Here is a 25,956-nt window from a genome sequence, read left to right on the forward strand (position 1 = left end):
GCTAAATCTTCCCCAGCCAACTGCCTTTCTCCTGACAATACTTGTTGAAAACTCATTCATTTCCTGTGGCATTCTCTAATCAGAACTTAGTCCAGAGAGGAAAATGTTAAAATGGATGGGAGGACCTGGCATCCCTCTCCTGATCAGATATCTTGTGCTCTGAATTCTCTCCTTTTCCCATCCTTGCTCACTCTGATTTAAAGGGATTCAATAACAGGTCTAGTTCTGCATGCAGCCTTCCTGACATAACATCGGCTCTGGCCCCAAGGCTCTTACCTGAAAGTCTTTTTGGAACTTTTGTTAGTCCTTGCATGCAGCCTCCACTGTCAACAAAGACACAAGGGCCATGCATTTGACTGCCTTCAAGTTCCAGAATTCCCCCTTATTGACATAAGATGCCAGTCCTCAGCAATTTGAGAGTTTATTTCTATCTCCTCTGCATTGATTGACGAATGGTATGAAACACTACTGTCATCCTTAAATTTCAACTTATTAGAGAGAGGAGGAAATTGTGCAAATAACATGCCACACAACAGCCAAGACTGTAACAAGCAGAGACCTCCTAGTCACAGACCTCCATTTGGTACTGCATAAACAGAAAAGCCATTCTACTCCTTCTGCAACGCATTCACAACAGCGACAAATTCTCAGTCCGAAGTGGCCCCAGACGGCTGTTGTAGGTTGTTAAATAATGTCATGCTCTCACATAATACAGCGCAAGCAATAAGAGGTATGCTGCACTTTCCCCAAACATTAAGCTTAAGAAAAATGAAAGCATGCATATTTGCAACTCATCTCCAAATAATGGGATTCTCATTCTACCAACCTGAAAAATGGCCAACAGCTGTTGGGGGACAGACCTTAGAAAGCAGTTTGTTGAATTTATTCGTCAATATCTTGAAAGCTACTGCCAAAATTAAAATATCTGCCAACATCATTGACTACGTTAAGGGCCCTAACCTTAGATTTTGTTTACAATCATTTGAAGAGGGTTAAAATAGAGAGTTCAAGAGAAGTAGACTGTGGCTCAGAGTCGGCACGTTCACCGTATGGATGGACCTGAGGAGGATGGGGCGGGAGGAATCACAAAATGGCAGAACGTGAAATGCTTACTGAAGTCTGGGTTTCATCTGCCAAAAGGTGGGTCCTGAATCGAATTCTATCAACAAACTAATGCTTGCTTTTTGATTAAGAACAGGGCTTCCAGTGAAGAACTTGAACACAGCTACTTGAAACCAGCTGTTCACTGTTTCCTTGGCTAGTTCATCACTTCAGGCCTTGAAACCTTGCACAGAAGTAGTTCCCAAATCAAACTCTGCATCAGAGGTTACAGCTTACACAAGGCTGCCAGGCCAGGACACAACCGTAAGAGTCACTTTATTCCGTTGCTCCTTCAGCATGGGAATCAGTTCACCGTTGCTCATTCCTACCGCCGACACTCCATTTACTGCCACAATTTCATCCCCACACCTGGTCAAGAAAGAACCACCACCACTGTTAGGTTAAAGCTCTTGACATGTCACCAGTGCTAAATGCATTGTGTTGAACACTCAACTATACTATGGGGACCATGAATAGTCCAATAGTGTGTATACATCATTAATGGTCCAATAATTTTCAGTGCTGCAGGTATAGGAATGAGCTTTGGGAAATTTCATAATTACAGAGACCTGCCTCTAGATACATGATTCACTGCTCTGGCCTGATTTCCTTCTAAGCAGCCCCCACAAAATAAGACAAGTACATCTCTCCCTATTGAGAATGGTGGAATTATTCAATCCAATGCATAAGCAAAATGGCAGCCCTTGTAAAGAATTCCTTAGAAACTCATGAAAACAGCACACGCCACACCTCTAGCAACCCTGTTCCTGCCACACACCTTTAGCACACTAAATGCAACTGCCTGAAGTGAGATTCAAGGATGTTTATCACACTATGCTCTTAAAGAGCTACTATTCCAGTGTGACTCCTCTAGCAGCCTCCTGTTGCATGCTGGGATTGGCAGTTTTAAGGAGCTGAACTTCTCTGCCTGAGAATTCTAAATACCCCTCCTTAAAACTGCCAATCCCAGCATGCAACAGGAGGCAGCTAGAGGAGTCACACTGGAATAGTACCTCTTTAAGAGCTCGTCTGATAAACACCTAAGTGTGTCCAACTGATTGTGCTTGAATTCTCTTTTTATGTTAAACATCAGGGATTTTACTAGGAAGGCAAAAGTAACAGAAGCGCACAGTGTACATACTTCAATCTTCTGTCCCAGAAGGCCGGTGTTCCAGGCACAATGGTTTTAATGAAGAACGGATTGCTTCCTTTGTTTTCTTCAAATCCACCAACTATGCTGAATCCCCAACTCTCAGCGTTGCTTTTGTGCAAGATAATATCTTGGCAGCAGTGGAGGTGGCTGAAACAGAAAACACCATGAAGTCAGCGTATGTTCTTCCTTTTCCGGGTAGAACGGCCTGTTGCCAACCAGAACCACTCATAAGCAGAGGTCTATCAGTCACACGATTAACCTGTCTCCTACAATGTGAAAAAACAGAAGCCCTCTTTATCTAAAATGGAGAGAGAGTTCTCAGTCAGAATGAGCCACCTCTTTGAATCTCTTTGCCTAGCCTTCAGTATATTAACATATATCCACTACTTTAATTTTAACCTTGTATTATTCCCAAAAATAGAGTAACACCTTTATAAACAGTAATATAAATATTAGGAGGTAAAATAAAGCACAGCAGTCTCAAATATCCCTTCCTCTCTATTTTAAGTCCCACCAGAGCCAAAACCTAGGGACATCCAGGTCACAGAAAATAGAGAGGAGGGGGAAAAAGGCATTGGAGTTCCTTTCCTTTCACATATACACACTCCCTTAACTCTTTTAGCTTTGTCTTTCTTCTCTGTGAGAGGTTCGCTTGCATTTGGGCCTGCAAGAAATCAACCTTCTCCCTTCATGCAGACTGAAAATAGAAAATGTCCTGGAAGACCTCCATCTCCACTCTTTTAGCACAATAATGTGGCCTCTCATCTTCCCACAACCACCAGCTTTGCAAACATGTTTTGAGAATTAAAAAAAGCAAAAGGGGCCAAGAGGCAAATGCAATCCTTGGTTCATCATGACACTCATTCCATGTAAGGAGCTTTCTGTGCCTCGAAGTACGATTATCAACCGCATGAAAAGAAAGTGATGTGGAACATGACATGCTAACTTTCCAGCTTCTATGTCGAACCTGAATTATATCTTACTTTCAGGCAGGAGAAAGGAAGGAATACTGTAGTCTTTGAGTAAGCTAAATAACAAATGAAGGGCTGTGTTACTCTTGAGCACTCCTTGAAATCAATACAGTTATGAGTTCATTACCAACAGGAGCACTGCAACCTGGGGATCAAATTTCTGGTTTCTAATGGATTGTGTGTCAGGCAACAATGACTCTACTCAACCCTCAGGTTCTTTGATGGAAAGCAAACAACATGCTAGGAAAGGCAACTTTGCTCCCAGTGACTGATCAAACATGCAAACACTGGGACCTTTCTTTGTGATGGAGGCTGGTATTAGACATAAGGCACTCTGTGTCCGTTGTGTGTTGTGTATAAACAAAAGAGCAAGATAAACAAAATCATGCACAAGAACTGAGTATTAAAGGGGGGGGGGGGCTGAAGCACATTCTCCGAAGTAAAACACATATATGTGCCCCAGAAGAACCACAATTCCACTACAAAACAGGCAGCAACATTCTCATCCTTCCCAAATTTCAATATTCTGTGACTGCTGCCAGTGTAACACTGTGTCTTGCAAAGACGGACTTAGACCTCTTACTCCCTCCTCTCTCCACAAAGTCACCCTTCTTTCCCTTAGTGTTAACCCAGTTTATAGCTACACAGGCATATACAGAATCCAGGAACTCACTGGAAACCACAATGGCTTTCTCTAATTTAAAAGAGAACAAAGATTTGCACTCAGGAAACCATTGAAACCCTGGTTTCCTGGATATCTAGGCCAACACACAAACCACTATGCTTTGCTGTCCCTCCTAAACCACTAAGCCACTCCTTCACCATTGCAAAACTATAATAAAAAAGGCAATATTGAAAAGAGCATCTACTTTTCCACACAGAGATCAGATGGTGGTGGCAATGGGAGGATGGTATTTTTGTAGGGATGACCCAGCCATTTTGTTCAACTTGCCACAGGAAAATGACTTCAGTTTCACCTAAACTGGAAGAAATGGCCTCAACATTTTAAAATAATCTCAAAATGCCACTCACTAATAAGCAAAAGTCATAAGTAAACAGTGCTCCATATTAGGTCACCCTCCAAAAGTTATGCGTTACTTCCAAGCTTTGTTCCAGAGGTAGGAGGAGGACAACTCAGTCTTCTGGTCCAGTGCTTCTCAAAGTAGCTAATGTGATGGACTGGCAAATCCCACCCACCTCCCATGTGCCAGGGACTGGTACCATATTTGTTACTGTATTCACGTAGTTCCTGGTAACTAGCCATGGACCACCAGCCCATACTTTATAAGCTGGCATTGGTCTGTGAATCACCACTTTGAGTAGCTTGGCTCTGGATGTCCTGCATTGCGGTCCCCGATTCAGGAGAACACAGGTTTTCCTTCTCTCCTCTCTACCTTAAGCTCCCAGGGACATCAAACTACAACTCACCTAGGTAATCCAAGCCACATGATCCAGAGAGGAGCCCAGCCGAACCCATTTTCCCTGCTTTCGGATGTCTCAGGAGAGTCAGACACCTTCTCAGGTATCCCAATTTCCAGAGCTTTCAAGGTCACTAAATGTAATGCTGCATTTGATTTCAGAGCGGAGACAGCTTCACTGTAGCTCAGGTGAGTCAGATCTATATTGTTGATGCTCAAAAGTATATCTCCTGTTGTATAAATTAAGAAAGACAGAATTGTAACCAGCCGTTTCTTTGAAAAGTGCACTTCTGTATTTGGGCCAGTAAGTCCTTTGCAGTTACATTAATGTATTATTACATAACCTTTTCTTCACTCAAAGCTGGTTCAAGGACAAAATAAGGACCTTCTACAGCTGGGATGTGTGCAGCTGCCAGGGTTGGGGAACCATATTGCCCCAGCAGAGGACACTGGAGGACAGCCCGATTCCCAAACCCATCCATTCACCCCTGTGCTGCAAATCCATCCCCCAAATTCTTAAACTGGTGGGGGGGGGTTGTTCGTTTGAATGTTCTGCAAAATTTTGCCCCCAAACATTCCCCCAAACATCAAAAGGATGATGGAGGTTCATTTTGCCGTACTTCCACCACCAGGCCATTTTATACCCAGAAGGTGATTTTCACAAAAGCCTCTCCTGGCCTTAGAACACAGAGAACCTGAAATATGGCAAAATCATCCCACAAAAAATTGGGTTTATTTTCAGCGACAAGGGCTTGAAAAATGCTCTTAGGAGTGGACGCTCCCCACCTCTTGTTGTAAAAGCACTTACCTTTCCTAATTCTACCATCCCTGAAGAGGCATCCAACAGGCTGCACACTAGTCACATAAATGGGGAGCTTATTTTTAGCATCCCTTCCGCCTCCTATTGTTATTCCTAGAGATTCCTTTGGCTCCTTTTTAATAGTAACTGTCTTCTCCTGGTTGCTGTATCCTTGAGGGAGTGCCTACAATTGGGGGGAAGAGAAACAACAGGCTGTGCATCAATCACATATTCGCTAGTCCAAACAAGCCCTCGTATTATAAAGAAGGGTCTCTTTGAGCAAATTAGATGGTTTAATGTTTGAAGTGCTCACGTGACTTTTAAATAACTATGGCTGTTCACTGGTTTCCTTTTTTAATAAGGATAAATCTGAATGCAAAGAATAAGCAGCCTCACCAACATGCAGCCCATCCTCACTGTTCCCAGCCAGGCTGCCCTGGCAATCCTGTTTTCTCAAGGCACCCCCAGAAATATCTTGGGGGAAACCGTGCCATCATAACTTGCATATTCTACTCTGAAAAACTGTCTTGTATTTTGACATTTGACAGCGTAACTACTCCCAATCCATGTGCCTGCATCTCAACTCTGTGGTTCCCATCGTGTGCACACCTTTTTCTTAAGCAGCTGTGTGATCAGATGTGATGATATGTTTGTAAATGTTTCCATGGAACAAGACCTGGGTGAGTAAGAAGAAGGAGGGATGGCTGCTCTTAGGTGAGGGTTAGTTTTGTTTTCTTTTGGCAGAAAATATAATTGAGCATGTCTTTATTTCAAAAAGTCTCCAAATAGCCAAGGTATCGCTAAGAACGGCTGCTGGAAATGTTAATTCTGTGGGTGAATAGATCACATTCAGCCACCTGCAGTATTAGTTTAGTGTACATAAGGCAGGTGTGGCATATTTTATCTACGTATGCTTCAAGCAATAGCACTGAGTAGATACACATTGTAGCTTAAATCCAATTGTTGGTTGTAAGACCCATTACATCAATGGAAATGTCTTAAGTATTGAACTGATTCCGCAATTGATTTAGTTAATTTACTTTAGTTGAGAAACCAGCCTGTAGATCCAATGTGATAAACTCAGTAAACAGGAGAAATGGACCACTCATATGATAACAACTACAGTATACTACAACCACGTTCATTACATGACTCCCTTGAGAAGCCTCCCAAAAAATGCATAGTTGGTGCTTATTAAACAGACTTTCATGTCTCATCAGCTGCAACTGCTTTTAAACCATCCAGGAATTCAACCATTGAGGAATAATTGTACTCATTACAATATAAAGCAAATGTTCCTGTTACTCCACCTGCTCCCTGGACCAAACACAATTCTTTGGCTGGCACTGCAAGTGAAGGATAAATGGTAGGAAACAAGCACTGTCTTCTCCCAATGTTATTCATCCACAGACTGTGTTCAACATCTGAGCCCTGATTCATCTTCCACTCTTTGGAGGTATATTCAGTGGTAGCATGCCGCAGGGTCTTTGGCATAGTGGCATCCAGATTGCAGCACTTCCTCCCAAACGATATGCCTCTGAGGAAGTAGACTTAAGTCTACGAAAGCTCATGTTGCCAACTTCTTTCTTTCAAGTTAGTCTCAAAGGTGCTACAAGATCGCACTACATACAGACTAACACAGCTATATCTTTGAATCCTCCCAAAAGAGTTTTGGTTGAATCTTCCTCTCTCAAATTTCAGGAAGAAGGCAAAGAATCCCCAGATTCTACTCTTCCAGGCCATAGGAAAAGAGATGTAAAAATGCAAAAAGATACAGAGGGAATGAATATTTTGCTTAAACAGCTTTTACGAGAGCAATAAACTGTCAAGTACTTCCTTTCGAAATTAAACACAGGAGGAAAATTCCCAGACTCTTCAAGAAGGGTTTCTTCACACAAATGGCAGCAAACTGCCTGGGATGGCCAATGAATGATCATTCATGTTCCCCTTTGAACAAAAGGAAATCTGTTGAGAGGGGGAAACAGAGTTCTCTGATAGAGAAGGCTAAATGTTTCACAGAACTTCAGTGCCCAGAATTCCCTGGCATTGAACTAGGGCTTTTAAAGTGGTGTCAAACTGAATTATTTCTGCAGGTAAATCCCAATTTTATCACTTGCTTTCCAATCTGTCCTCAAAAGAAATCAAGCTGATATCAAACCATAATATAATCTCAAGGCATACCTTCTGGTAGCTGGATTTTCGCCGATAGTGACTCCACTGAGGTTTCCTGCGAAGGCGCACAGGGCTTCCTCCATTGCTACTGCTGCTGCTGCTGCTAGTGTTGGATGTGCTGCCATCCTCAACAGCATCATTGAGCGGCACACCGGCCTGACGGAGAACTACGAAGTTGACTCTTGCTTCACTAATCTGCACAAAAAGGCAAACAAATGAAGCTTAAAATGGAAATTTCAAAACAGGCAACTTCCAATTAATATACACCCAGAGTTTCAAAGCTCCTGGAGGGTGACTGGAAAAATTTTAATATGTATGCTGAAACTATTCTGACGCTTTTCAAGTTATTTTGCCACTGGGCAAAAAAAACAAGGAAGGGGGGGGGGGGGGGGAGGAACCCCCCTTTCTAGTCCCCCACATCAGGTTACTTAAGAAGCACTGAGCCACACCATAGTTACCTGGATTATCTGCGCAGCTGCTTCCGGCGTTCCCTGACGGAGGTCCTGGCCATTGATAGAAAGAACTTTATCATTCTGCTTCAGTTTCCCATTTTTGGAGGCCAATCCTCCATCTAGCAGATCTAGAATAAAAATCCCAGGCTCATCTGTTTTCCTGATCAGTTTGATGCCAAGAGGCTCAGAGCGGTCTCTCTTTAGAAGGGTAACGTGGATCACCTCCTGGCTGATCGTCGGGCCAGAATCTGGGTGCCCTGTCCTGCCGATAAATCCTTTCTCTTGCAACACTATGAGGTGGAGCACAGCACAGGGCTGGCGGAGCAAGGAGACTGCCTGGAAGTGAGTCACGCTGCTAATGTTGACACCATTTATCTTGGAAAAGAACAAAAACAAACCAGCAATCAGAAGTACGTTTAGTGCATAGTATTTGTTGCCACCTTTCTCTAATGCAAGGCAACTATATGGAAGACAGGCCCAATTCCCCTCCTGATAAATCCTCCCCAGTAAGCTGCACCCCACTAGAGCAAGCCCAAATACTTCTTTTCCTCTGCAGTCCCTCTCAAAATGGCAACAGGAAGTGATCTCCATTTTAAGAGGGAATAATGAGGAAAATGGAAGTATTTGGAAATAAAACAGGATTCTGAAATTCTTGCAGAAATAGGGGTGTTTTCACTTTTTTTTTTTCATATGCCTGGGGTGCTTTCTGCATGGTTTTGGGGCAAACGTTGCCTGAAAAGCATGCTGAACCATTTTTTAAAAGGGGGGGGGGGGCTTCAGGGCCACAAAAGTGGGGTCTAGGGGCTGCATGTGACCCACGGGCCACAATTTGCTCACCCCTGCTTTAGTGGAGGGATGGGAATCATGTGGTCCTCCAGACGTTAGGATTGTCTCAATCCATATTTTCATACATCTCTAATTTTTAATATTAGAGATGTACTAGTTATGGTGTGCCCTCTCTCTTCTCCTGACATCCTTCCAAAATTTGTGTCTGATAAATCAAATTAATCTTTTGCATTTTAATGGCACCCCATCAAATTGGTTAATGTCACCCCAGACCTCTTCATTATCACACACTTACCTCCAGGATATGGTCTCCGGGTGCTATTTTTCCATCTGCAGCAACAACTGAATCTGGAAGAACTTCTTGGACAACGATGTTGCCAAGAGGTGTATCTTTACCCCCAACTATCCGCATCCCAAGTTCTTCCTCAGGATCATCTCGATGAATTTCAATTGCATTTGTCTCCGCTATAAGACTAGTTCTTTGGGGTAAATCTGATATGAAAAGAGGAAGCAGAAGCAACTCAGGTCCTGCATTCTTAAAGTGCTAGAGGACATCAGTTATTATTACACTGCTGAACACAGAAATCATCTTGAGAAAGAAATGTTACCTTCTTCACTCTCATCGAAGGCTGGATTAACCATACCAGGTTCTGGTGTCTCCAGAGATATCACAGCAGCTCCTGAGCTACCAGCCGCTGGGGATGACACTCCATTTGATATTTCGGGATCTTTCAGAGTATTTGCTTCCAGACGGGACAGAGAGTCTCCCTTCAGCTTAGAGCGAGGGTTCTTTTTCCTTTCCAACTGAGCTTTGTACTTCTTGAAACCAGGACACCTGCGTGAGAAGTCAAAAAGAATATCTGAAATACTTGCTCCACAGCACATTTAGCTATATCTGAGTACTTAGTGAGATACTACAAGTACTCTCAGAGTCAAATTGGTCAACATGACTATCAAGTTTTTAGAAGAGGTGCTCCCTCAAACACTGACAAATTTTTGCTTGCCACAGCATGTGATTTTCCTCATTTAGGTATCTTGTATTTAGCATGCCTTCATTTGTGATTGATCACTGGAAGGCTAACACAGGCTTGATTTGCAAGTTTAATTGGTAAGACACCCATTTTTGAGGAAATCCACTGTGGAAGGATAAAAACCCAGTCGCTCGCAAGGCATGCACATTCCCTCTAATGTTCAGTTTATTCTCAGCCATGCAGCTTCTACATTTGGACTGGCAGTGTGGGAGTATTTAACTTTCTCATGCCAGCTTGGTGTAGTGGTTTGAGAGTTGGACTACGATCTTGGCGACCAGGGTTCAATGTCCCGCTCAGCCATGGAAACCCATTTGGTGACCCTGGGCAAGTCACATGCTCTTAAACCCCCCAAAACCCTGTCCTCATAAGTTGGAAACAACCTGAAGGCACACAACAACATGCGCAATGCAAACTCCACTGTTAACTATAATAAAGTGATTAGTTTAATAAATGGAGGAACAGAGAAAGGGGAAATCCATATTAAAGTATTTGCTAATTGTTGTTTACAATGTATGCCTCTCTCTATTGCATACACAAGCACTGGCATCTGAAAAGGGCTAAAAGAGAATGGATACAAATACAAGTTAAGCATTACAGCTAAGGGGTATTTTAGGAGGCAAAAGGGATGCAGCACAGGGAATCCTGGAAGCAAAAACCAATGGATACCAAGGTCCCACTGCAAAATAAAATTCTTATTCACTGACAGAGAGACAAGGGAACCACAGAATAGAATACAAGCATATTTTTTCCCTTCTGTTGGGTCATCAACATATTATACACACCTGTTCTGTAAGTGAGCCTCAAGCTCGCACCGTTGCATAGTTTGCTTGCAGTCATCTTGAAAAGGGCAAAGGACAATGAGCTTGTCCAGCAGATTCCTCACTAAAAGGCTAGATTTCCGGCAATGCTGGAAAGACAGCTTTTTCCGATCCATAGGACAGAAGCTGTACTCTTGCATGAAGTTTTCGAGGCACTTAAAACAGTATGTGTGTCCACAAGGCGTGTCCATGGGCTGGAGCAAGGGCTGAAGGCAAATGTGGCAAGTCAGGTCATCATCCACTTCATCCTGAAAGTTGTAAAGGTGGTTGTCTGGCAAAGAGTGCGGCTGCCCACATTCGCCACAAAGCTCTCGGACTTTGGGAACTGGCTCTTCCCCCGTCGACTTAGCCATGGCGTCCAACATCTGGTGCATTTACATCCGCGGAAGGACCAATCCTTTGGTGGTACCAAAGATACAGGATTGCTAGAAGGAAGAGGAGACATAAATTATTTCATTTATTGAAATGTTCACTGATCAGTAAAAGTAGTATCTGCTGACTGGCACAAATCCCGTCTCCAGGGGAAAGAGGTCGGTTTGCACTTCCACAGAGGAAGGAACTGACAAACCATCTCTGAATATTCCTTCCCTAAGAAAACCCTCAGAAAGTCATACACACATACAATACACTCAAGTTTAGAATGTTTCGGTATGTTAGTACTTACCTGAAACATTTGTTTGTAAAGCCATTCAAAATCCCTTCCAACTAATCCAGTTTCCCTCCCAGACTGATGTCACTCGGTACATTTATGTCAATTGTGGAGCCTGCAATCCAATTCAAGACTTATTTTAAACCTACTGACAGATTTATTGCTTGACAATGACAAAGACGTCTGAGAAGGGATGCTTATTAGCCTGGCAATTTTGCAACTGTCGTCTGTAGTATAAACAGACACATCGGGTTGCTTAAGTTTGGAATACTATCCAAATTGTTTCCCAAAACAATTGCTCAAAGAGACTAAGAAGGCTAAAAAGTCAACTCCCGTCGCTGGGATTGGTGTGTGCTAACTAACACTCATTTGTTGACATTCTTGGAGATGCTACTTGTCAAGAGCTTACTCACCTAACCTCTTATAAGATACATTTTTCTATCTCCTTGACTGAGATTGAAACATCTCTCTCCTTTTCACTTTGATAGTATTGTTTTAATTGTTATCCACTTTGATATTTTACTGTACTATATTGTTGTTTTTATGGTTGTAATTTGCATTTGTATACTGTATATTGATACCGGACTGTAATCCCACCGGGAAAATATAAATAAAACATTTATTATTATTATTATTATTATTATTAGTAGTAGTAGTAGTAGTAGTATAAAACCATCAACAAAAAACATCGAAGTGTACAACTGCATTTGCGCAGCTTTATTTTACAGTTTTAGCCTGGATCGGTTCATAATGACCAAGTAAGGTTTCGTCAAAAGCTAACATTTCCCACATGTTTGTGAGGATCCAGGTCCACACATGAATTCTCCAAACTTCCAGCTTTTGTTCATTTTGTTAATATTGTATGAGACATGAGAACTGGGGTTTTGGAGTACTGATAAGAATTTAACATCGCTTTAAACTCGTAACTCCAAGCCAAGCAAATCTTCCCAACAAGTCTCCTCCTTTTGCCACCCAGCCTCTTGCCGAAAAAATATTCCTTAGCCCATATTCTGTGCTGAAAAGTGTATATAATGTGTTAAATTCTATGCCTCAAATTCAGAGGGAGTGCAGAGAGGAAAGGACTTTGACAACACAATTTCAATGTAGGTTTCAGTTCTCGCTTCCAAAGACAAAGAAGAAAGGAGACATAGTAATACTTTAAATAAACCCAAAGGTCTTCAATTATTGCTGTTTTTGGATCAGCCCTCGAATTGCTGCTCAAGTATCAGATCTATAATTCTAGCATATCAAGGCTATTTAGAGCATAACCGCAGAGCTGTCAAATTTCTAGTATCCAAGAAAGGGCTGAACGTACCTCCTAGTATTTTGCTTTCCAAAATGCAAAAGGAAGCTGCTGGAGACGGTTGGAAACCCAGACCTGACCTTAGTGATGAAAGGGGAATCCACACCTGTCTGCATGAGGGGAAGAGATCTTCTAAAGATGGCAAGCTTGAACTAGCCTGCTGTATCATCAGCCACAGCCAGAAAGCAGAAATTCTGTGTATGCCGAATTATGAAAAGGTTTACTCAATGGGAGCCACTGTCCCATTTCAGGCAGGGGCCGGGCATCTCTAATGGCAAGCTCCACACAACCCAAAGGGCCTGTATGGACGGTCCAAAAAGCCCATGTTCCTCTGGCCTTGTGTCGTCTTGTCCAGATGATGCAGGCCAGTACTGACCAGTCTGGCCATTGATTTGGCAGTCCTGGATTAATCCCAGCCCAAAGGGGCCTTAATCCAGTCCAAAAAACACGGCTGTTTGCCACCAAGTTTCCAGGAACCTCTGCAGCGACAGCCAGCAGACCAGACAGCCTCACACAACCCTTACTTGTGTGAGATACATACTAAGATGCATTATAAGTCCCTACAGCGCACTGATGAAGCACAATACGGCCAGCTTTTATTCCCTCTAAATCATCTTTACTTCTGAACCTGTCAACAATACAGAAACATGAAGCGTGCTTGGCAATAAGTCAACACAAACTGTTAGTGAAGAAACATATTTTGCAACTACTCTGACCTGACTGCATCTCCATCCTACACTGTGATGCCAAAAGCAGATAGGAAGGCTATTCATACATTTTTAGCGTAAAACAAGACAGGATCTATGGAAAGCGTGCCATGCATCAGGCCAGCTTGACAAGTAATTTTTCAACGGTTTTATAAGGACATTTCAAATGTGAAGAGATCCCCAACGAACTTTCGCCTGAAGAGCCATTTCCCCAATGTCAATGGATGCTCCCAACACCAGTGAGCTCTGGCAGGGGACAAAATGGCAGACAGAAACATTGTGATTGGTCCAAAACAGTTCAGAGCAGCCTTTTCATTTACCGCATATACTTGACTATAAGTTGACCTCATGTATAAGTCAAGGACAGATTCTGGGGCCAGATATATGGATTTTGATACGATCCATGGATAAGTCGGGGGTAAAATTTAGCTGCACTAAACAAAGGATGTAAAGGAATTCAAAAAGGTCAGAAGTGGTACCGCAGCAAAGAAAATAGAGGGAGGTCATGGTCTCTTAGATGTTCCTGGGATGGACTATGCTTTCACCTTTTGCCACTCTGTCCAAAGAAGAGGATGGTTCCTTTTTCAATAGGAGTCAAAGTACAGTACTTACACTGACCTATGGGTAGTTCGACCCAGGCTTTTGGGGTCAATTTTTTGACTATAGTTTCTAGACCTATACATGAGTATATAAAGTAGATGCCCTCTCCAATGTAATTTTGCTATTGGGCATTTGGAGACATTTCAAAAGTGCCCCCCTGCAATGAATTACTTTATCTCCCTTCAGGTTTAATCAATGTTCCAGCAGCTGCCCCCAAAGTATCATGTGCTGACATAAAGCCTTTCCCTCTTCAATAGCTGGCTGAAATCACTTCCATTGCTTAACAACTCCTAGTAGAGAGCAACTGTATGCATTTTGTTTCAACTTGCAAGAAGGCAACAAGACACCTCTTACGCCGTATAATCCAGCTAATTGAACATTATTCATGGCAGCACTAGCAAGCCGTCTGCTCTTGTTCCAATCATGTCAAATTACAGCACTCTCATCCTTTGCTGAATCATACCTATTCTCCCCATAGGGACACATCTGGGGCATTACAGAGCGCTAATAACTTCAGTACTAGGCCAAATACAGAGACAACAAGTATTTTCAACCCATTCTCCATTTAATTTAATTGTTAAAAATAAACATATACTAAGGAAATGAGTGGAGTAAAGTAATAAATATAACGGAAATCTCATGGATCTTGGGGTGCAAGCGGAGGAGCACCATCGTTTTAGTGGGAAAACATATAACCATCTCATTTCCTTTTACTTCTAAAAGAAATGTTTAGGTAATAATAAAGGTGTCGCTGTTTTGTGGATTTTGGATGCCACAGCTGCCCCTGAATATGGGCTTTTAGGAACAAGGCCAAAACAGACCAACTCTTTTAATGGCGTATTAGAAGAGCTGACCTATGCTTTCTTTAATTTAAGTTAAATGTGTTAGTGAAAGATCTTTCATGAATGTTTACCTGCTGAAACTTCATTAAATACTCGAGTACAATTCTTAGACGACTTGGATTTACACATCATTAATGCCTCAATTATGCCAATGACAAAACAGAGGCGTGTATTTACATAAGTAACACAATCCCAACGTGTGAACATTGTTATAGGAGATGACATGGGCAATATTCCACTTCCCTGCGCAGCAAACAAAAGAGGGGAGTATCCCTTTTGCAGTTGATGTGTGTAGAAAGAAATGATAAGCCAAGGGTAAGGGTTGGCCAGTTGATGGGAATATTAAGGCAATAAGAAGGCCATTGGTCCATTTTTACACGCAGCTTTTCACAACTGACGTGGCAAACATATTGACAAAGGCATTAGGCCTAGCTCAGGTGCAAGAAGCCCCAGCGTCTCATACGGAACCAGAAAACCCCGGGGGAAGATGAGCATCCATAACAGAATCAACATCTTCCCAAAGACTGAACGGCCAAGTCTGATTCTCCTCTGTTTTTCTTATTCGTTTCACTATCAACCAGCCTTGCAAAACATGCAAATCAATACCCAATAAAAATATCCAATGACTAACCAGTCCATTTATATTCACAGCAGCTGAGTTCAGAAAGGAAGAGTCAACTCATTTTCAGTTTATAATAGCTAAAATCTAACACAATGATTTCCCTCTTTGGTTTGTTGGGAGAGCGGCAGTTGCACCCGGTGAGATTAAATGATTTTAAAAATCCTCCTTTAGCCATTCCCGCATCCAGTAGAAAAGACCAAGGAGCATGAACCAAGATTCAGCTCATCCATGAAAAGCCAATGTTCCCATGGATCTCTAGTTTGCCATTAAGTGCAAAATTTGGAAAGTGTCTATTTCAAATTACAAGGTAATGGCAAACCGCCTCTGAACAAACCTTGCCAAGAAAACCCCATGATAGATTTGCCTTAGGGTCGCCATAAGTCAGAAACGACTTGAAGGTACACAACAATATTTCAATCAAATAAAATGCAGGTTGTAGATTTTAAAGAACTGCCATGCTGCTTAAAAGATAAGGAAGGGAGTCAGAGAAGTCATTGACACTTCATTCCAATGTACTTCTCAAATGCATTCTGAGGATGGGGAAAGCCATCTTTACCAAGAGGAAAAACTAGAGTGAGACTATTTTGGATGTATACTTATACACACCCAGAGAAACTGAAACAATCAATAGGCTTCTCATATTGTGGCATCCTTTTAAAGCATAGCAGGGCCCAATTTCAACACTGCGCTGGAAAGACATTACAAAAAGAGACCTGTATGTGGTGTGTCATGTCTAAACAACGACGGGGCCTCGCCTACACATTCAGGGCTACACACCAGAAATTCCTGGCAGCGAGTGACAAGGAAAAACCGACAACCCAGGTGCAACGAACTTTCCAAAAAATAGGGCTGAACTGAAAGGACCAAGGATCAAAAAAAAGCTCCTGAATTCTCCAGAAAAGCCAACCCTTGTTTCTCTGGCTCACTTGCCTGTGGCAGGGCAAAATGTCTCTGACGGAAACTGTGATGCCATGGCTTGACAGTCAGTACCCTTGTGCGGCGCCTGCTGTTTCTTGAGCAGGTCCCCCAACATTGGTGAAATGCCAAGGTGATTAAAACTGAAAGCAGAGAGGTCTGTAGTGTTGGTACTGAAGCAATGAAAGCATGATCTGACGGAGACTTGGGGGGGGGGCTTTCCTTTGAAGCGTTAATAGAAGGGAAAGGATGCAGCAGACACCACTTTAACCTTTGTTGTTGTTTGTTAGCTGCCTTCGGGTGGACCCTATGGATGAGACATCTCCAAGACTCCTTATCCTCCACTGCTCTGCTTAAGGCTTGTAGATTCCCGCTTGTAGCCTCCCTAGTTGAGTCTATCCATCTGGTGCTTTCTTCTGAACTATGCTATGCAAAGAAAAGTTATTTAAATTAGGCAGAGGAAAACCAGCAAGAAATGGTAGACTAACAGGAAGTATCAGTCAATTACAAATGAGTATTCCTTCTCATCCTTGGCTATACAAGCACCGCACACATTCAGCTGCTTGCCACGTAACACAATGTATATCACTAATTCCATCATGAGAAGCCTGGTAATAATGCTGAGATGTTGGAATTAATAGTAATAGCAACCTAGCATACGTAGAGAGCTATAAACGTAAAGCTGATCTTGATGACTGTTATAAACCTGAGTTGGTTCAGGATGTGGCTGTCAGCCTTCGGTCTGCACCTAGCCATAGGAAGCATAGGTCTGTCGTTTTTGCAGCTGTACTACTTAACAGTTTGCTGACACTGATCTGCAAAACCCTGAACTGCTTCTGGCTCCGCATACTAATAGTAGTAATAGTCAAGTGCTGAATTGACTATTCAGTCTAAGAATTGAATCTGGATTGCCAATGGGTTCTTCCCCTGCTTATCAGGTTGGTCAATTTCTGCCTTGGCGTTTTAGGAAAGCTAGGGAGCCCCCTCAAAAGGCTGTTGTGAGCATTACTGAAACGACACAAGGCACTTGAAAGTGAGTGACCCTCTTGTTGTTGCTCAACAATGCTTGCAGAAACCATTGTGAAACAGATTTTCATGACCATTCTGAATGATCACAAAAGACTGAAATAATGTACCAAGTAAGACAGAAACTAGAAAACTATTATTCACTAGGATGACGCTGTTCTGTGTGTTAAGAGATGGCAAATATGATTCAGTCCCAAATTGATGAAGGAAAAGGTTTTCAGAGTCCATATTTTCTTATTAGACAGGTACAAACCCATGTCAACACAGTCATGTAATCTTCTGACAAACGGTCAGAAGAATAACCTGGTCAATACTTCTGTTTTACATTAGCTACTTATCCCAACAACTGGCATAACTGAGCCTTGACATTAAAGTTGTTGTAAACCTGCTCCTTCCCAGTTACTAAAGCCAATAAATTCCTGCACAACCACTCCAAACCTATCTGCCCTAAAGATCTAAGCAACTGGTATTTTGTGAGTCAGGCTACACAGGAATGCAGTCATGGCACAAGTTTAGTAAGAGGTCAAGTGAAGAAACTAAAGTAGCGCAACTTGTGTTTACCTGGCATAGTGTGGGAGGAAGAGTATAAAAATCCACCCTGAATATGTGCGGCCAAAGCGACAGCAATTAAAAGAAAGTGGCCTTGTACCAAATCTAAGTACTTGTCTACCCTCAGCTTTGATTATGTTGACTGGCAGCCACTTTTTGAGGCTTCAGACAGAAGTTGCTCCTGGCGCAACTTGTCACTGCATCTTTATACCCACAAGGTTTTGAATGTGAATGGACAGTCTCACACACAAATGGCTTATGCAAGTCTGCCTTGGGATTCTCCACTCCAAATGCGCATCTGAGGAAGAAGTAAACTCAAGTCTATGAAAGTTCATGCTACCAGCTTCTTCCTTTCTGTTAGTCCCAAAGAGGCTACAAGATCCTTTTGCATACTGATTTTCCAGACTAACGCTGCCATGCCTTTGAATTCTTTTGGATTCGACCTTTTCAGACTGTTGCTCCTTTGCCAGAGAGAGCAGAGCTGAGGGGCTAGCAGGCTTCCTTCCTTACATGTGTTTGACTCCCTGATGGATCAAGTCCCAGCTTCATGTCTCACGTTGTAATGCACTTCACAAGAGTTGTTGTGTGGCTTCAAGTCGTTCCCAACTTATGGCAACCTAAATCAAACCTGTCATGGGGTTTTCTTGGCAAGATTTCTTCAGAGGTGCTTCCTTCTTTACATGTGCTTGACTCCCTGATGGATCGAGCCCCAGCTTCATGTGTCACACCGTAACACACTTTCCAACAGTTGTTGTTGTTATCCACTCTCAAATGGATCTTGACCCATGGCGACCCTGTAGATGAGACATCTCCAAGATTCCCTGTCCTCCACTACTCTGTTCAGTTCTGGCAAATGTAAACGCATGACCTCTTTTATAGAGTACATTCATCTAGCATGCAGCCTTCACCTCTTTCTGCTCCCCTCCACCTTTCTTTCCATTACTGTTTTCTCCTATGAGGTTTGCCTCTTCATGATGCGGCCGAAGTACAACAGCCTCAGTCTAGTTATCTTGGCTTCCAGAGAGATTTCTAGTTTGATGTGTTCTAGCGCCCCTTTGTTTGACTTCTTGGCTGTCCATGGGCATCTCCAGCACCGCATCTCCAATGAGTTGATGTTCTTCCTATCCGCTTTCTTCACTACCCAGCTCTCACATCCATACATGCTCATAAGGAATACAACGGCTTGTACGATCCTAACCTTGATGCTTAGTCTTCTTCTGATTTCTTGACTGCTCCGATCAATGTTAGATCCAAGGCAGGAGAACTCTTTTACTATTTCTGTTTCCTCACTGAATCTGTGTAAATTCTCCTTGATCATTATCTTTGCTGTCTTTATGTTCAACCGTAAGCCTGCCTTTGCACTTTCTTCCTTGATCTTCCTTTCCAACAGTACAATGGAACAGTACTTTCTCCCTTTACAACTAAACAGTACTTTCTTGACAACAGCACACTGTCTTAAATCTACTTTGAACCAGAAGGTTGTTTTGATAGATCATGTAAGTACTGATCCTTGAAACTCCATAGAAGAAAGCTCTCAAGAGTGCATATTTCAGGATAGTCAATAAATCATGTCTCCGGCTATTAAAATCCCAAATCCAAAGCACAAACAAAAGAGTTAAGGCCCATGATTTATTTAAAAGACCATTGCACCAACAAAACCATCACTTTCCAAGCATCCGGAGGAGTGCTGAGGAGACTATATGTCTACCAACTACCTAACTTCTTTGAAAAGCCCACTTCAAAAAAACACGTATCAGTCTATGTATTTATCAGGAAATTCCACTTTACTTACTTTTAAGAGATAATGCTAAGTAATTACTCCATCTTAAGGAGCTTTAGTAAAGTATAGTGCCTACAGACATATTTCTAGCCGGTCCTTTAATGCCAGTCTAATCATGCTAGATGCAACTATTCTAGCAGCCTCAGACATGCATTTCCACCAGGATTGGCAAACTGTCTATAGAGTATCATCACAGCTATGCACCTTTTGCTACCAATCCTATTTAGTCATTCCTGAAAACTACCTGGCATGAAATGCTCCTTATCTAACAGAATTTGGAAATGTTAATCAGATGTCTAGCCAAAACAGCCAGAGAAGAGGCGCACTCCCCTTTTACATATCGCATCCAGCCATTCCTCAAGACAGCATGGCAAGGAATGCGTCTTATCTAATATAACTTAAAAATGTTAATGAGAAAATCCAGCCAGACAGTCATTAGCATAAGATGCCAGTAGTAGTAGGCAATTCATGCCAGGAAGAGAACAATGATAAGAAACAGAACTTTCTAATTTGATTTTAAAGGAGTATTGGGCTGCACCCAGAAGAAGAAGGTGGTGGTTCCTCTATCATACAATGGTTTTGGGCTTTATGAATTCTCTTTGCAGAAGAGGCGCTCTCCAATCTTTCTCTCAATGAGCTGCCAGGATTCAAATCAAAACGCTCTAAATGGAACATCATATGATAAAGAAGCATTGTTCACTTAGCGTTGCTTGTTTGGGGCCTAAAGATAACGGGATCAGAAGTAAAATGGCAGGGACTCTTATCGTGGGATTTGAGGTGTCTACTGAATTTGAAAGGCTGTTGATGAAACCTGGAAACCATATCTTCTGAGGAGCGACTTAGGGAGCCGAGTATGTTTAGCCTGAAGAAGAAAAGGTTAAGAAGTGACTTAAGAGTGACTTAGGGAGCTGGGTATGTTTAACCTGGAGAAGCAAAGGTTAAGGAGTGACATGACAGCCATGTTTAAATATTTGAAGGGATGTCCCATTGAGGATGGAGCAAACTTGTTTTCTGCAGCTCCAGAGAATAGGATCCAGAGTGATGGATGCAAAGTACTGTACAGGAAAAGAGACTCCAGATCAACATTAGGAGGAACTTCTTAAGAACAGTTCAATGGCAGAAGATGCTACCTTAGAGTATACTGTAGTAGAGTCTCCTTTGGAGGTCTTTAAACAGAGGCTGGATGGCCATCTGCCATTGGGGATGCTTTGGTTGAGAAGGCGGCTGGACTGGATCAGGGCCCTTGAGGTCTCTTCCAACTCTCTGGTTCTATGACTTGGAAGTATCTCATTCACTGGGTCAAAGCCAACTTGACGGCAGTTAACAACAACGAGGAGGAAGCAAATGCTTTTTAAAAATAACAAGGCTAAATGAATGATGTAGCTACTTCTGTGAGGCTAAAGCCATTTCCCCCAGTCCAATAGTATCAAACATCTTCCCCATAAGACACAGTCATAGACAGTAACAGGGATTAAAAATGGATGTTAATGGATTTCTTTTCTCAGAGCAGTCAAAGCTGGGGAAAATGCATCCTTCCAGTCAACACTTTAGACAAACACAGAAACACTGCCCCTGTCTCTATGTGCCAGCCATTAGTACCCACATTTGTGCCCATTGGCTAGACATTTCTTTCTCTGTTGGGTCCAAAACACACTGCAGAAAGAATCCAGTATATATAATAATGTATACCACTATTGTTCTCCTGCTATTAGTCTCCTGTGTTATATAGAACAATATGTTGGCATTCAATTCCTTTTTCCCAGAAGCTGCCCCTTAAGATGATCTCCGCAGGGCTCTGACATTTCAATAAAGACGCTGTTGATAGCAAGTATAAGGTTGTCTTTGTGATGATCAGGGCAACAATTCCCCAGGGATGACATAAAATTATGTACCTCTCTCCAGTCCTGCCCACATCGTCTCCAATTTTATTTATACAGTACTATGACAGTATCTAGAGGAGCCTTTCTTTAATTACAGTATCTTCCTCAATGATCCTTTCCAGTAAAAACAACAACAACAACACATTACTGTTTTATTGCCTCAAGACGAGAGTCAAAGTCAAGGGTCTACCCAGCAATTGGCTCCATAAAGCTAGCGATTTTGGACAAAGAACTTATTGAAACAGCAAAGCCATTATTTGCACTGTGGATTCCTCATCACTATCACACACACAACACACAACACACAATTATGGCACAACAGTTTTGTGGAAAGGCCATTATAAACATTGTTGTTGTTATTATTATTATAATACCATCATATACAATCAAAAATGGATGATAAAAGACAATACTATTAAAAGCTACAATGCTAGAATAATATGCTAAATATAGGTCCAAAACCCACTGCAGAAACAATCCAGTCTGAGACTGGTTCAATGGTAGGGAATTTGGGGGACTGTAGTTTGATGACACATTTAGACTTCTCTGTCAGGCAACTCTGGTGTTACACTAAACTACAATTCCCAGGATTCCCTAGCACCGAGCCTGGCCAGTTAAAGCAGTCTCAAACTGGATTATTTCTGCAGTGTGTTTTGGACCATTCTGAAACAGAGCCAGTGGTTTGGACTATGGCTCTGAAGACCAGAGTCATTGGAGTATGGCTCTTGAGACCAGGGTTCAAATCCCGGCTCAGCCTTATAAACCCACTGGGTGACCCTGAGCAAGTCACACTCTCTCAGCCTCAGAGGACGGCAACAGCAAACTCATAGGTTGGAAACGACGTGAATGCGCACAACAACGGCAACAAAAATACTAAAACGAACTCCTTCTCAGTCACCACCAGAAGCATCTGTTCAGAAAGGAAGCCAAAATGCCATGCGCAGCGTGTGACAATGCAGAGTTTGGACGGACCTCATAACTCCACCTTCTGCAAACAGCATCAGAAAAGCACTTGCTCTTCCTCCTCTAAACATTTCTCCTGCATTTTTCTCTCTGTTCTTTATCCGTTTTCTCCCAGGAGTCTCTCCTTAAAGCCCAGGATGCTGTTTAAAAACCCCTTACAAAGAGGGGCAGCTGCTCATTGGAAAGAAAGCCAAGGCTGAGAAAGTGGATGCTTAGCTGAAGGCAGGTTTCCTCCAGACCTGAAAGCCCTGATTTTTCAAGGTGTTTGGCCAAAGCAAAGAAGGCAAACAGAGATTACCTAACCAAAAGGCCAGAGTCCAGACTCAGACCTGTAGAAAGGGCAGCTCTGAAGCACCATGTGATTCAGACACACATGTTTATGACCTGCTTGCTTTTTGCAACCAGGTTTTACTGATAGGTTATAAAAAGGGGAAGGGAAGCGATAAAACCGCCAGGGATAACGAAATCCCAGTAAGTTCGCACCTGGAAGCCACGATCTCTGCCTTTTCGGAAACAACTCTCCTCCTCTTAAAAGCATTCACACCAAACACCTCCACAAAGACTGAGGGATTTTAAAACAGGTTAGAGAATAAATCCCAGTACATTGTGCACAGTTATATATAGTGGGCCCTAAAAGTGGGGGGGAAGCAAATAAAAACCAAACTTTCATTTTTTTAAACCTCTCTAGGAATTTCTAGGTCCTCCAGAACAACTCTATGGTCAACATCCAGGAGATGTTCACCACTGAATTGTGTTGAAAGACCTAAAAATGTCTAGGGAAGTGTGCTCCTTTGGCATCTCTAGGTCCTCCAGCGCAACTCTATGGTCAATTTCCAGCAAAGTTTCACCACAGAATTGTGTTGAAGGACCAAGAAATGTGCTTCTTAGGCATCTCTAGGTCCTCCTGTGCAACTCTATGGTCAACATCCAGCAGAAGTTCATCATAGAAGGACCTAGAATTGTGTTGACCATCGAATTGAACTGGAGAACCTACAAATGCCTAGAGAGGTTTTCTCCTGAGGAATTTCTCCCAGCGCGACTCTATGGCCAACGTCCAGCAAAGTTGCGCTGGAGGACCTAGAGATTCCTAGAGAGAACGTATTAATCAAAGCCAATGTAGAGAAGCAACTGTACCAAGGAGACCCTTTTAGTGCTACTGAAGTCATAAAAACACAACTCTCTCCCGCTTCTAGAGTAAACAGTGCCAACCCACAACAAGTAAATTGCGCTGAAGTCGATGAGACATAAATATTCCAAACTAAGTATGCGTAGGATAGTAGCCTAAGGCAAGTACCTCTCCAGCCATAAAACAGGTACTACTGAGTAAGCAATAATCTCGGTATTACTTTTGGTACACCTCAGTGTGTTTGTCTGCTTTCTGTTGTGCTTGTGAGGGCTTGCCTTAAAAGACGGGGCTGGAATACATCTCAATAAATAAGTAAGAACAGAAACTACTCTTATATTGAGTTCGCTTTGGCATAGTAACTTCAGTGTTGGGGCTATGGCCGCCTCTGCGCTGCAGAAACAATCCAGTTTGACGCCACTTTAACTGCTGCTGAATTCTGAGAAAAATGTAGGTTTTTTAGACATTTCAGTATTTTATACTGAAGTAGTTGTGTTTTATTCTGTTGTCAAGCATCATGTATATGAATACAATAATCATCCTCATCACCATCACAATTTGTTGCAACCCGTAGCAGCTTCCCAACTGTATCAGCCTCTAAATAATAGGGAACAAACTCAGCACACAGTAAAGGAAATGATACTACATCAATAAGTATTTGCCTATAAAGGAACTAATACATGCCCATAGGAAACCTTTGGAGAATACTTGCCACTCTAATAGTGCCAAGTCTATCCTGCTTTGGTCAGGCCTCATCTGGAATAATGCTGTGTCCAGTTCTGGGCAAAACAATTCAAAGGGGATGTTGAGAAGCTGGAGCCAAGTGTCCAAAGGAGGGCAACTAAAATGGTGAAGGGTCTGGAAACCATGGAGCCCTATGAGGAAAGAAATAGGGGTCTGAGTACGTTTTGCCTGGAGAAGAGACGGTTAAGAGGTGATATGAGAGCCCTGTTTAAATATTTGAAGGGATGCCATATTGAGGAGGGAGCAAGCTTGTTTTCTGCTGCTCCAGAGAATAGGACTTAATGGAGAAATGCATGCAAGCTCCAGGAAAAGAGATTCCAGCCCAACATTAGGAAGAACTTCCTGAGAGTAAGGGCTGTTTGACTGTGGAACTAACTCCTTCAGATTGTGGCGGAGTCTCCTTCCTTGGAGGTCTTTAAGCAGAGGCTGGACGGCCATCTGTCAATGGGGATGCTTTGATTGAGAGTTCCTGCATGGCACTAGCAAGCTTGTTTTCTGCTGCTCCGGAGAATAGGAGACAATGGAGCAATGGATGCAAGCTCCAGGAAAAGAGATTCCTCCTAAATATTAGGAAGAAATTCCTGACAGTAAGAGCTGTTTGACAGAGGAAGGCTCTCCCTCAGAGAGCAACCGAGTCTCCTTCTTTGGAGGTCGTCTTTAAGCAAAGGCTGGACGGCCATCTGTCAATGGGGATGCTTTGATTGAGAGTTCCTGCATGGCAGCATAGGAGGTGGCCTGGATGGCCCTTGGGGATATCTTCCAACACTATGGTTTTAGGTGTGTGTATACACACACACACACGTTATACATATATATGTTTGTGTTTATATGTGTGTGTTTATATATATCTATATCTATCTATATAAACTTTTTACTGTTTTTATTGGACTATTTTAGTTGTTTTTAAAGTGTTGCTTTAATGTATTTATATGTGTGTGTGTGTGTGTGTGTGTGTGTATATATATATATATACACTCTTTACTGTTTTAACTGGACTATTTTGTTTTTTAAAGTGTTGTTTTTAATGTGTCTATATATATAAATGTATATATTTTGAGCCTCCTTGGGTGGAAAGGCAGGATAAAAATTAAAAAAATACAATTTCAGTTTTATTATTATTTATTTATAAATATTTATTGTTTATAATAAATAAATAAATAGCCTTCTCTGTCACAGTCTGAGGCTGCTTTAACTTTCCTGGCTCAATGCTAAGGAATTCTTGGGAATTATAGTTTTGTCAAGACATTTAAACCTCCTCTAGAAAGAAAGCGAAGTTGCCACGATAAAACTACAATTCCCAGGATTCCTAGCTCTGAACCAGGGCGGCCAAAGCGGTCTCAAACCGGAATATTCCCTCACAACTCCGAATAAATTAAAACTCTGAGGAAAAAGTGCGGAGGAATAATGGCGAAGTCACTCACCTGAGGGGGGTGGGGGAGGGGCGCCTCGTCGCTGAGGCGAATAAGGAGGGGGGGGGGAAGCGCGGGAACCGCCTCAGCCCTTATCTCCCCTCCTCACAGGAGCCTCGTCTTTTTCGCCTCATCTCCTTCTC

At 42.4% G+C, this 25,956-nt stretch overlaps 1 protein-coding gene across 3 annotated transcripts; it reads right to left on the reverse strand.

The window, feature by feature from the left end:
* Positions 1-861: 861 nt before the first annotated feature.
* Positions 862-25,953, reverse strand: LOC121936491 (ligand of Numb protein X 2-like). Of its 3 annotated transcripts, none has more exons than XM_042478779.1 (10): positions 25,826-25,953; positions 10,666-11,126; positions 9,461-9,687; positions 9,148-9,344; positions 8,073-8,441; positions 7,624-7,809; positions 5,452-5,626; positions 4,654-4,873; positions 2,243-2,401; positions 862-1,470 (listed from the first exon to the last, which is right to left on the reverse strand). In XM_042478779.1, the coding sequence occupies exons 2-10, from the start codon at positions 11,073-11,075 to the stop codon at positions 1,335-1,337; spliced, it is 2,079 nt and encodes a 692-aa protein (XP_042334713.1). In that variant the 5' UTR covers positions 11,076-11,126; positions 25,826-25,953; the 3' UTR covers positions 862-1,334. The 3 variants fall into 3 exon arrangements, with proteins under 3 accessions (XP_042334713.1, XP_042334712.1, XP_042334714.1); XM_042478778.1 differs by lacking the exon at positions 25,826-25,953 and adding an exon at positions 22,547-22,755; XM_042478780.1 differs by lacking the exon at positions 25,826-25,953 and adding an exon at positions 11,366-11,384.
* Between the last annotated feature and the right edge of the window lie 3 nt (positions 25,954-25,956).

The sequence above is a fragment of the Sceloporus undulatus genome, chromosome 7 (genome assembly GCF_019175285.1).
Source record: "Sceloporus undulatus isolate JIND9_A2432 ecotype Alabama chromosome 7, SceUnd_v1.1, whole genome shotgun sequence".
NCBI classification, from domain to species: Eukaryota; Metazoa; Chordata; class Lepidosauria; order Squamata; family Phrynosomatidae; genus Sceloporus; species Sceloporus undulatus.

Bases quoted from the DNA above. Each gene is read 5' to 3' on its own strand.
- LOC121936491 (XM_042478779.1), bottom strand. From the start codon at position 11,075: ATGCACCAGATGTTGGACGCCATGGCTAAGTCGACGGGGGAAGAGCCA. The intron at 9,345-9,460 runs GTAACATTTCTT...TTTTCATATCAG, and splicing joins CTTCGATGAGAGTGAAGAAG to ATTTACCCCAAAGAACTAGT. The intron at 8,442-9,147 runs GTAAGTGTGTGA...TTCTTTTCCAAG, and splicing joins CCGGAGACCATATCCTGGAG to ATAAATGGTGTCAACATTAG.